We start from the raw sequence: 12,724 nt of genomic DNA, 5'->3' as shown, positions 1-12,724 counted from the left end.
AATTAAAAAAAAAAGCACAACTCTCAGTGGTTAATGAAACGAAGAAATGGGCGATGAAAATTGACTTAGAATGAAATCGGCTCACCGAGGAAGCTGAAGGGAACATGACTCGACTCTTCAAACAAGGTATAACACTGAACAAGTTGTATACCATAAATCAAGGAAAGTGTTTATAAAATGTGGTAAGACAACTTTACTTGCCTGCAAATTTATAAATATTCAAAATAGAAAAACCATGAATTTGAAGGTAGAATACTCTAAGAAAACTATCAATAATTTGGTAACCATGTAAAGGGATATTAGTGAGTTCACAGGATTATCTTAAAACAGAATACATGATACAGTACATCAATATTATACCATACTATTCAGAGTAAATCATAAAGCATATGCAGAAAGAGTAGGCACAAAATACAAGACAGTTTCACGAATCTTTGATAGTTTCACAGGAAAAACAAACTAAGCACGTAAAGAACATGCCATGAAAGTGACAACTTAAGAAACATGCTAAGTAACTTTTGCTAAAATACCTCAATTTCAGCATATGGTTGCCCTACAAACACATGGCTTCCATCCTCCTGTAGATAATTTATGAGCTTTCCTGGTGCTGAACTACGCAGGGTCGTTGGATCATTTTCCTTTTCAAATACACAAGTCTGATGACCAATGGTGAGGCAGTACCTGTTGAAAAGAGCAAGACTATTTGTTAATATTCATTTCCTTTTATTAATTAGGTCCTCATTTCCTCTTTGTTTATCATAGCAAAGGTGAAATTTTAAATAGAACAGCTGCTCATGTGAAACAGAATATGGATGGTTTGTGTAGGTAGTGTGGGACAGCTAGTCTATATTTCCAGCAACACATTGCATCAAACGTGTGCCCTCTACATACCCTCTACAAAGATGATCCCTCATATTTGTAATATATTAGCAATAGCAATTTTGTTTCCACTCTTGGTACAATAAATTAGCAGCTTAAAATTATGAACGAAAGTGTATTTGTTGGATATCCTGTTAAGATTCTCAACCTTAGGAGAATGACCTTATCTTGTAGGCTGCATAAAATAATGTTAGTAAACTATTAAGAGTTTTTCCCTTTAACATGTATAACATTACTTACTTGTCCACTTCATCTTTGAGGTATGTGACATGGCTAACTCCATCCACTGACAGCAGCAGACCACCATCGCTCATGCGGAAGAAATCGACACATTTGTGAGTGGCATTTAGCACTAGGAAGTACTGAGTAGGACCCGATTTGGTGGCCTGCACATGGTACTTGATCCCATCCGATATCAGGTCAACCTCGACCACATTATTTAGTGATTTAAGTGGCAAGGTTTGTCCCCTTTAAAGAAAGAAACAGCTTGGTAATTATTTAATTACAGTATAGTTAAAAAATATAATCTTTGAGAAAATCTTTTGGGAGCAATGCGATTGTATGGAACTTGCATCCTGGGTCACCCCCAGATACCCACACTATATAATAAATTTTTTAGGCCTTTGCAAGTTGTCCTCGTACAAAATTTCGATAATTTCAAATGCATTAAATTCAAGATGAAAACTAATTATAGGAAGAGTATTCAACCTACAGAGATGTAATGACCTTTCATATTATTTCCAATAACTGGCAGCTCAGTTGTAAACTACGAACCATCACCAGCAATTTATTAAAATCAGAATTTCTCAAACCGACTTCCCACAAAAACTGTCAAGTCATTTATTCCCTTGCAACAAAACTTCCACTTAGGTCTGTTCATTGCCACTTATTCTGTAAGTGTATAGCACACTGTCTTAATGTTTAGAAGCTTCCCTCATCTTGACCATTCAACTCTCAAATCAAGTTGTATAAATTTTCTTCAACTCTTGCACATGGCCATACCTCTAGCTGTTTTCTCTGGCTATGCAGCATACCAGCACCATCTTCTGGTTGGGTTTCCATAAGTTGCTTTGAGTACTTATGTAAATTCTTTCTAAAAGTGCCCTTTGGACTCAGCCCAATGGGCAAGTGACTTCAGCACTTATGGGAAGATGTGAACTCGGTTTTCCATTGGACCGAGTGCAGAAGACACCTTCAGAAAGATGTTTGTAAATGCACATTAGCAGCTTTTTGAAACAAAGCTCAAGATGATTTTGCAGACCCAAACAAATCACCCATACCATAAGGTGATGGTATACCATACCATCACCCATAAGTACCAAGTATACCACTTGTTTACCATGGTAATTCTTTCTCTTGCAAAAAAAATATCAGATTTACTACCTAGATATAAAATTAGCAGTATCGATGGCCATGGACGACGCTGACGTCCATTTTTTTTTCTCTTGAGTCCTAGCCGTGGACAGCACTCGCATCCAATACCAAAATATTTGTATAAAATTAATTTTTTATCCGATCGACTTCGGGATAGTTTTAAAATAAGCCCCCTTAGTGTGCGCACAATTTGATACCATAATGAAAGATGTAACTCGAAACCTGATGTCAGAACACTTGAAAGATATAAATAATTTTGTGATGATGAGGGTACAAAATTAAAATATTTGTTAAAATTCCAGTTATTGCTCTATTATTATGGGACTAATTTTAAAATGCGCGCCTTTATATTGCGAACAATTTGATACCAAAATGAAAAACGTAACACGAAAATTTATATTATCAAACTGAACGAGTATACACATTAGGTTGAGGTGTCCCAATTGGTGCTCGTTTACGGGTAAATTTAGGCTTTCCTGCGGGGAACCACGCCGGGCTTTTGTACACTATATGCATATACACCTGCAGGGAATTTAATTGTGAACACAATGATACCAAAACAAGCGACGTAGAACGAGAATTAAGGCGAGAAAATTTAAATGAGTATACACATTTCAGTGTCTCCGCACGCTGGCCCGCACGCTCGCCCGCATGCCGGGGGCGTGACCTCTAAGTTGGCAGAGCGCATGCCCGGCACACGATAGTGTTAAAATATGCTGCATTTCTTGTTTAAATTATACAAGGTATGTGTTTTATCACAAACCATGTATCTTCATTTACATGTTACCAGACAGACAAGTACATATACTGTACAGTACTTACTTTTCTAAAGAGTTGTGGAAATTATTATAAGCATCCTGAATAGTATTGTCAGCTATGAGGACAGATGCACACATCACTGCTAACATGGTATCCGGTTTCTTTCCTTTCACCTGTGATGCTATCAAGTGATCCAGCCAACCAGTATCTATAAAAAAAAAAATTATATTCATATGCAGCACAATGTTCCCATCATGATGTTCCCATCATGATGATAATTAGGAAGGAAAAGTTATTATTAGGAGAAAGTGTTACTAAGCCAGTATGGGTATATAGCACTTGTAAGGAATAAAGGCAAGGAGCTAGGATATAAGGATAGAGTGAAGGAATGGTGCTCAACCACTTGTACCACTGTGGATCCATCAAATATAATATACAGTTCTAACATTAAGCAATGTATCTCATGATGTACACAAATATTCCCGAGAGTTCAAGATGATATCCTTGATGATGGGAGTGTGTTTAGAAATGGGGGGGATAGAGGGTGAACATGCATGGGAAGTGGTGCAAGTGGTTGGTAAGCAGGGAGTCAATATATATTTTTATTATACAGCATATAGCAAAAGAGACGCATATAACATAAGGAGCTCTGTATAATACTTCATGGTCACATGAAACTACGAAGTGGCAGGGTGATGTGGTGGATGGCTGCTGTAGTGTAAGTGTTCTTGTTTTATCTATAATGCTATAGTGTAATACAATATAACAAATGAGTCTATCCACTCATAACTGGGTGGATAGAGCTTCTGCCTCACACACGTGGGGTCAGTGGTTCACGTCTCCTACAGCCCAGGTGAATGAAAAGATGATAAATGAGCGATTTCATATTTTTAATATCAAACTTATTTTGCTCTAGTAGTCCCCTATTTTATTCCCTCTATGGCGAGGCCTCCCGACACCATGGAAGTAGGAAATGAGATAACGACAATGGATATTTGGATCAGAAATTATTATTTTCAAGTTACTTAAGAATCAAAATACTGTACTGTATATGCAATACTTTGTTCTATCACTTACATGAATAAATAAAAAAAATTTGTAAAAAATATTGAAAACAAAAGCAAATGTCAGAAGCAACAGAAGAGTTGCAAAATTAATTGTTCCATTCGAGTTGAATTCTAGACGAGGAAAGGGCTACAAATATTAGATATATCTTTTCACTAATATACTGTACAACATTGAGAATATAGATAATTTTTATATTTTATTTATATCAATAACCTTGATACTTTCTTTCAAGGAGCTCCATTAGAGAAGTTTCACTAGTCAACTATCTACAGCTCATCCTCCTGTTTAGATGGTGTTTATAGCAATGATGTGGACCATTGTACATACTCTATATTAGCATAATTAGAAAGAAGAACCTGGTACTATTTATTTTGTAACTGGAAAAAATGTTGTATTTATGTTGCTAATAGAACCTAATCTAGCCATCTTAGGCCTAATACAAAACACACATGTGCTATACTAGGCCTAGGAATATTTGTCTGGTTTTCAGCTTTATTTTTTCCTGATTATAACGTGAGCAGTACCAAATTCTACTATCTAATTGTCCATGGCATAATGAACATGGCACAATTGGGCACAATGGCTTACTGACATCTTGCATCTTTTCAAACAGGCCCAGTGTGGTCATTAAAGGAGATAGGGAAGTCACTGGGAAACAAAGCCAGTCTAGATTTACCAACTTGACACCTTTCCAAACTATTCCTTCGCACCGCAGGTGACCACCATCAAGGGCTTTCGCCAACTACCGTTCATCTTCCCTGGTCAAATAAACCAAGCACCACAATGGCAATACTTTATCTCGGGGTCTCCTGGCCCAAACTACATCACATACGCCTTGAGTGTTGTCCTAAGTGCAACTGGCAGGCTAGAACTAGATTTTCAGTCCAGTTCGACATGTTTTCATCTTTAAAATTAAGTTTCCAGCATGCAGTGCATTGGCCCATTCAGCAGTTACCTTCAACTGAGTCAGTGCAGACTATTTGACATATCCACCAGGTCAGGCCTTGGTAGAGATATTATGGCAATATATTTTTATTATTACTTAGTTATAGGTCTCGCCTTTCTCTGCAGAGCACAGTGACAAAATGACATTAGTGATTGCCAAGCACTTTGCCTAAAAGCCAAAGCCTCTTTTTAGTACTTAAGTCAACAGCAGAAGACCTGGCGACATAAAACTCGGGTCCAAAGATTTAGGACGTGTCCCTTGTGTTGGGCATTATGGTAAGAGCACTATAGTGAGTGGCAAAAGTACTTGATGCAGCATGGAAGGATGCTCTACAGAGCATTGCGACCATGACAATCATTTCATCCATCACCAGCAGTCTCTCTGCTAGGTTCAGAGTCAGTTCCACCATTAGGTTTACATTATGTGCTGTCCTATTCAAACCAGCATATCGGCAGTAGGCTTTCAAAGCCAAAATGATTTTTTTTTTTTTTAGTAAAATTCCTCTTCAGAGGTCTCACCTCAATCTCGTGAGCAAGAATCCAAAGAAAATTAACCCCAATCTTCTTCCACATAAACTGTCTTCTATATAATAAATATGCACAATGGCTTTATTGCTATTTGTTTAATAGATTATTAATATTTTTTGTATTATTACAAATTCAATAATACTTTCAACTTACCAATAGAGTTTTCTTGAAATGTTTCAGTCTCCAGAAGAGTTATCAAGTATTCCACAGTTGTTCGGAAATCTCCTCGTATGGAAAGTTCTTTCAAGGCTATCACAAGGTTCCTGAAAATTTAAAAATTTTAAAGCACTGTATTGTACTGTATGGTACAATATAATTATAGTTCAATTTATAATACTGTACTGTAATCATAGTATAATTACATTATAATTACTATAATTACAATTGTAATTACTATAATTACAGTACTGTAATGGAGTTGTAATTACAGAACTAATTTAAACATTCTGTACTAAATAATAATAACAACAATAATAATAATAAAATAATTTGGAGCAATGCGGGGGATCTGAACCAGAATTCTAGTGACTCGGCCTCCACAGGACAAGCCTGTCATGGCTGAGCAGGTTAAGACGAGCATTTGGGAGTCGCAGGAACGCTGGTTCCAATCCCCGCATTGCTCCAAATGATTTTCTCATTTACATATCGTGCCATTGTGATTTCTTATTGTAATAATATTATTAATGCTGTAATTTGAAAAATGTGGCAATACAGTACAGGGGTTAAATCGTTACCTAAAATGTCTATTAAATAAAACCATAAGTACGTAAAACATTTCTGGTATAACTTAAAATAATTGTTAAATTACCGAAATGTTTAACGAGGTAAACACTAAATACTAAATAAGAATTACACCAACATATGAATAGTTAAAGAATTATTAGCAAATGATCCAATATTTAGGCTATTTAGCACAGATTATTTAGCACAGGAGTAGTCAATAACGTGGCTAAAAATTAATAACCAAACCATACATATGAAGAGAAAGGAAAGTGATGAGGTTTCAGTCCATCTTGGACACTCAAGTCGTATTGTTAAATTATTAAACGTCCTAAATCTACTCAATAGTTTTATCTATTATGAAGTAAGCATGATACTACATAAATATCCTAATAAAATTCTTCAAACAAAAGTGAGATGAAATCACTAACATAGTACTGAAAATTATAACACTGTATGAAAAATACATTAAATTACAAGTTGGACATTAAATTAAAAATTCATCCACTATAAAAAACCAGCATTGAACGTAATGAAACGCCATTTTCTGGGCGAGACCCAGGAGGCAACCTGGAGCTATACCGGGCTGATGTGTATATATTAGACTGTGGCAACAGACAATCGAAGGAGTTTTAGGCCTACCGGGGACTAGAGCCAGAACCTGGCCCCCCTCAAGAAGAGGCACAAGGAGCAATGGCCTAAAGACACTCCCTTGTAATTGGATACAGTCTTTCTCTGCCATCTACCAGGTAAGGCACCAATTAGGTAGGAATTCCAAAACAAACTACTGCTGGTCAAAAATTGGAAACTGAAAGCCGAACTAGCAAACAGAACTCTCCAATCAAAAACAAGGAAACAAACATGACGTCACCACAACCACCACGCATCTGTCTGCCCAACCCACCCTCCCCGGGAGGTGGACAGGGATGGGAGCTCACTCTCCCCTGGTGAGTTTCTCCAAGCGAGCCAGGATCCGGAGCAACAACCGAACCAGTGGGAAGAGGTACAGATAACCCCACGCCAATGTGAAGAGGTCCACCTTTAGGTGCCCATGCATCCGGCAGAGCCAATTGAACGAGTCGGCGCAACCGTCCATCCATGGATAGGGGAATGAACCGAGACATGACGTCCGCCAGGACGTTTGACATCCCTGAACGTGAACCGCCAGAAGAGCCAAACCCCGAGAACTCAGAAGATGAGTTACCTGAAGCAACTAGCCCCAAAGAGCCAAGGACCGCATCGACAAAAACCAGAGGAACTTACCCGGGAGGCAGTCGGTGCTCACATCTCAACTCGAAGTCGAGACAATAGGCTGCAACTGCTGACCCAAAGGGACATGCCCGACTAGGCCCAGAAACATTCACGAGGTAGCGTGCAGCCAGGAACCTGTTCAACCGCCAAAATCCTCGTGCCTGAATGTCAGCCCAGGACAAGTTACTGAAGATGGCAGCTACCGTAGCAAACTTACGAACGTCATGGGCACGGGGATAGACCGCAGGCTGGCTAGACCGAATAACACTCCGGACGACCTGAGAGACCCGAACCCGAGAGCAGGGAAGAAGAGAAACCGAATCAACCCAAAGTGCATCCCCGGCCACAAAGGCTGTGGCGCGCAAATAATGGCGGAGTCGCAACTGGACACAACACTATGATGCACTCCCGGCCTGACTGACCAAGCATCAGCAACCCAAGGACCCCTCCAGAAAGCAGCCGTCTTATTTTTCGCCAGAAAAGGAGACTGCTGCAAACAAACAAACCTATTACCACGACGAAAAGAGCAGAAACCCCTGCGCCGGAGGAGAGCATGAAGCTCCCCAACACGACCCCCAGAGGCCAATGCCAACAAGGAAAGAGCTTTGAAAAAAACAATCCTGAACTAAGGGGCCACAACAAACTGAGGCAAAGACAGAAACACAAACACTCTGTTCAAAGACCAAGATGGCTCAGGCGGCGCACGAGCAGGCCGGAGGTGAAAAAACGCCCGAGACAGCTTTGCGAAATGGTGCAGAAGTAACATCCATACCGAAAGCAAGCTACAAGATGATGGTCCTGAAACAGCCACGAGAGAAAGGCCAAAACAACATTAACAGACAGTGAAGTACAGCGACAAAGAGACAAAAAGAAATGGTAGGACCACAAGGAAACTTCATACTGCCGCCGAGACAAAGCCCGCAGGTGGGACAGCAGCAAAGAAGCCACCTAATCACCAAATAGATGGTGATAATATTTGACCAGTAGTAGTTTTGGAATTCCTATCTTTCTAGGTGCCTGACCTGGTTGATGGCAGACAGACTGCTTCCAATTACATGGGGGTGTCTTTAGGTCATTGCTCCTCATGCCTCTTCTTGAGAGTGCCAGGTTCTGGCTCTGGTCTCCAGTAGGCCTAGAACTGCATCAATTGACTGTTGCCACAGTCTAATGTATGCACATCAGCCCAGTATAGTTCTGGGGAGCCGAAGGAGCTCTCCACAGAAATGGTTTAAATAAACAATAAAAAAAATTGAAAGCCCTTGTCTAATAAGCAGTGTCTAGACTTGAAAAATCTGTTGGAGAGAGATTATATAATCATGAAAATGTTTACAAATATATATACTATAACTTCTTACTCTCGAGCTGCTCCTCTGTCCTCTCCCCACGAGAAACAATGGCCAAACTGAGAGTCAGCATACTCGTGAAGTCCTCCGGAGGCAGACACACTGAAGTAACCCCAAACATTTTTGCTGGAGCGAAAATTTAATTCTTGCACTGTCCCTGAGCTAGGCTTGAAACCTGAATAATAAAAATCATTCAGTACCTGATAATATAACAGTACCTAAATTGTTATAAAAAATTATAATGCCTGTGTGCTCATGCTATGCTGAAAAATACTCGGTACCATGCTAATATTGTCAGGCCAAAGAATTACACTACGGTCTTATGCCATAACAATGGAAACATTTGCCCCAATACCACAATTAAATGGCTCCTGTACATAACATTAAACTTTCACATGAAGTTTGATACAAGTATTGTAAGCAGAGTATAGCTGCTAAACCCTTAGACTGCGCATATTACCACACATATTGGGGGGCCTGGTAACAAAAAATATTTTAATTATGTAAATATAACTTAAAAATGTTAAAGAAATCTCCAATTCATTGGCTTCAGTGTCGTGAAACTTTCATGAAAATATATTCAGAAATTGATTTTAGACGATTTTTTTTTTAAATAACGTTTTGTGATAAGGAGAACAGCTCCTAATAAATGTAACTGAAAGATTATGCAGTAATTAAGAGATGCAAGCACCTGTCCGACGCTCAAAGAAGAAGAATAGTAGTAAGAAGTGTCCACAAAGTGGATATGCAGTTGGTGCCTTTATATCATTGCTGAGTAATACCTAACAAATAATTATGAATTACTACGTTAATATGATCTATTTTGTTATATATCATATAAATGCATTGTCCAATTTTATTATATGTTACTTTCAACAATGTCCCCAAAATATTTTTTTTAGGGGAATTTTTTTTTCAAGATTTTAGTTTTTTTCTCCTTTGTTCACTATCTCATTTTGTTGTAACCTTTACATCTTGGAGAATGTATATGTTTCCCTAACTATAAGAAGATAGAATGAAACTGGTCAACAAATAAATCAGTCACAACTCTCAAAACTTGGGACAATTTTTTTGACTGATTTTTTCTTTGATTTCAAACTATTTTCTTAGTCTCTTTAGGTCGTTTTAATGATTAGTGACCATATTAGGGCTTTTTCACTTATATAAAGTATACCCTAAATATATCCCCAAATCATTATAATTATCCATATTATATATATATATATATATATATATATATATATATGAATGAAAACTCACACCCCAGAAGTGACTCGAACCCATACTCCCAGAAGCAACACAACTGGTAACTACAGGGCGCCTTAATCCGCTTGACCATCACGGCCGTCAAAAGGAAGTGATAGCCGAGGCTATTTGAGCCACTTCCCCGACGGCAACTCGGATGGTAATCTTGGGCATAGCATTTCACCAAATCACCTCATTCTTTGGGGCACACGTGAGGAACACAAATGCGAACAAGCCTGAATGGTCCCCAGGACTATATGCGAATGAAAACTCACACCCCAGAAGTGACTCGAACCCATACTCCCAGAAGCAACACAACTGGTAACTACAGGGCGCCTTAATCCGCTTGACCATCACGGCCGTCAAAAGGAAGTGATAGCCGAGGCTATTTGAGCCACTTCCCCGACGGCAACTCGGATGGTAATCTTGGGCATAGCATTTCACCAAATCACCTCATTCTTTGGGGCACACGTGAGGAACACAAATGCGAACAAGCCTGAATGGTCCCCAGGACTATATGCGAATGAAAACTCACACCCCAGAAGTGACTCGAACCCATACTCCCAGAAGCAACACAACTGGTAACTACAGGGCGCCTTAATCCGCTTGACCATCACGGCCGTCAAAAGGAAGTGATAGCCGAGGCTATTTGAGCCACTTCCCCGACGGCAACTCGGATGGTAATCTTGGGCATAGCATTTCACCAAATCACCTCATTCTTTGGGGCACACGTGAGGAACACAAATGCGAACAAGCCTGAATGGTCCCCAGGACTATATGCGAATGAAAACTCACACCCCAGAAGTGACTCGAACCCATACTCCCAGAAGCAACACAACTGGTAACTACAGGGCGCCTTAATCCGCTTGACCATCACGGCCGTCAAAAGGAAGTGATAGCCGAGGCTATTTGAGCCACTTCCCCGACGGCAACTCGGATGGTAATCTTGGGCATAGCATTTCACCAAATCACCTCATTCTTTGGGGCACACGTGAGGAACACAAATGCGAACAAGCCTGAATGGTCCCCAGGACTATATGCGAATGAAAACTCACACCCCAGAAGTGACTCGAACCCATACTCCCAGAAGCAACACAACTGGTAACTACAGGGCGCCTTAATCCGCTTGACCATCACGGCCGTCAAAAGGAAGTGATAGCCGAGGCTATTTGAGCCACTTCCCCGACGGCAACTCGGATGGTAATCTTGGGCATAGCATTTCACCAAATCACCTCATTCTTTGGGGCACACGTGAGGAACACAAATGCGAACAAGCCTGAATGGTCCCCAGGACTATATGCGAATGAAAACTCACACCCCAGAAGTGACTCGAACCCATACTCCCAGAAGCAACACAACTGGTAACTACAGGGCGCCTTAATCCGCTTGACCATCACGGCCGTCAAAAGGAAGTGATAGCCGAGGCTATTTGAGCCACTTCCCCGACGGCAACTCGGATGGTAATCTTGGGCATAGCATTTCACCAAATCACCTCATTCTTTGGGGCACACGTGAGGAACACAAATGCGAACAAGCCTGAATGGTCCCCAGGACTATATGCGAATGAAAACTCACACCCCAGAAGTGACTCGAACCCATACTCCCAGAAGCAACACAACTGGTAACTACAGGGCGCCTTAATCCGCTTGACCATCACGGCCGTCAAAAGGAAGTGATAGCCGAGGCTATTTGAGCCACTTCCCCGACGGCAACTCGGATGGTAATCTTGGGCATAGCATTTCACCAAATCACCTCATTCTTTGGGGCACACGTGAGGAACACAAATGCGAACAAGCCTGAATGGTCCCCAGGACTATATGCGAATGAAAACTCACACCCCAGAAGTGACTCGAACCCATACTCCCAGAAGCAACACAACTGGTAACTACAGGGCGCCTTAATCCGCTTGACCATCACGGCCGTCAAAAGGAAGTGATAGCCGAGGCTATTTGAGCCACTTCCCCGACGGCAACTCGGATGGTAATCTTGGGCATAGCATTTCACCAAATCACCTCATTCTTTGGGGCACACGTGAGGAACACAAATGCGAACAAGCCTGAATGGTCCCCAGGACTATATGCGAATGAAAACTCACACCCCAGAAGTGACTCGAACCCATACTCCCAGAAGCAACACAACTGGTAACTACAGGGCGCCTTAATCCGCTTGACCATCACGGCCGTCAAAAGGAAGTGATAGCCGAGGCTATTTGAGCCACTTCCCCGACGGCAACTCGGATGGTAATCTTGGGCATAGCATTTCACCAAATCACCTCATTCTTTGGGGCACACGTGAGGAACACAAATGCGAACAAGCCTGAATGGTCCCCAGGACTATATGCGAATGAAAACTCACACCCCAGAAGTGACTCGAACCCATACTCCCAGAAGCAACACAACTGGTAACTACAGGGCGCCTTAATCCGCTTGACCATCACGGCCGTCAAAAGGAAGTGATAGCCGAGGCTATTTGAGCCACTTCCCCGACGGCAACTCGGATGGTAATCTTGGGCATAGCATTTCACCAAATCACCTCATTCTTTGGGGCACACGTGAGGAACACAAATGCGAACAAGCCTGAATGGTCCCCAGGACTATATGCGAATGAAAACT

General features: G+C 40.8%; 1 protein-coding gene across 8 annotated transcripts in view; it reads right to left on the bottom strand.

Moving 5' to 3' along the window:
- The window catches only part of ACC (acetyl-CoA carboxylase), a 105,765-nt gene that overhangs the window by 76,749 nt on the left and 16,292 nt on the right, over window positions 1–12,724 (bottom strand). For all 8 annotated transcript variants that reach the window (XM_045738929.2, XM_045738928.2, XM_045738921.2 and 5 more), the window contains exons 10-14: window positions 8,880–9,042; window positions 5,707–5,816; window positions 3,076–3,220; window positions 1,120–1,347; window positions 531–681 (exon numbers count right to left, since the gene is read on the bottom strand). In XM_045738929.2, the coding sequence (XP_045594885.2) occupies window positions 531–681; window positions 1,120–1,347; window positions 3,076–3,220; window positions 5,707–5,816; window positions 8,880–9,042 (797 nt within the window). The remainder of the gene's footprint in view (window positions 1–530; window positions 682–1,119; window positions 1,348–3,075; window positions 3,221–5,706; window positions 5,817–8,879; window positions 9,043–12,724) is intronic.

This window comes from Procambarus clarkii, chromosome 43 (assembly GCF_040958095.1).
Source record: "Procambarus clarkii isolate CNS0578487 chromosome 43, FALCON_Pclarkii_2.0, whole genome shotgun sequence".
Classification (NCBI taxonomy): Eukaryota; Metazoa; Arthropoda; class Malacostraca; order Decapoda; family Cambaridae; genus Procambarus; species Procambarus clarkii.
The sequence above is the reverse complement of the archived record's forward strand: the minus strand, read 5'-3'. Positions and strand labels throughout refer to the sequence as shown.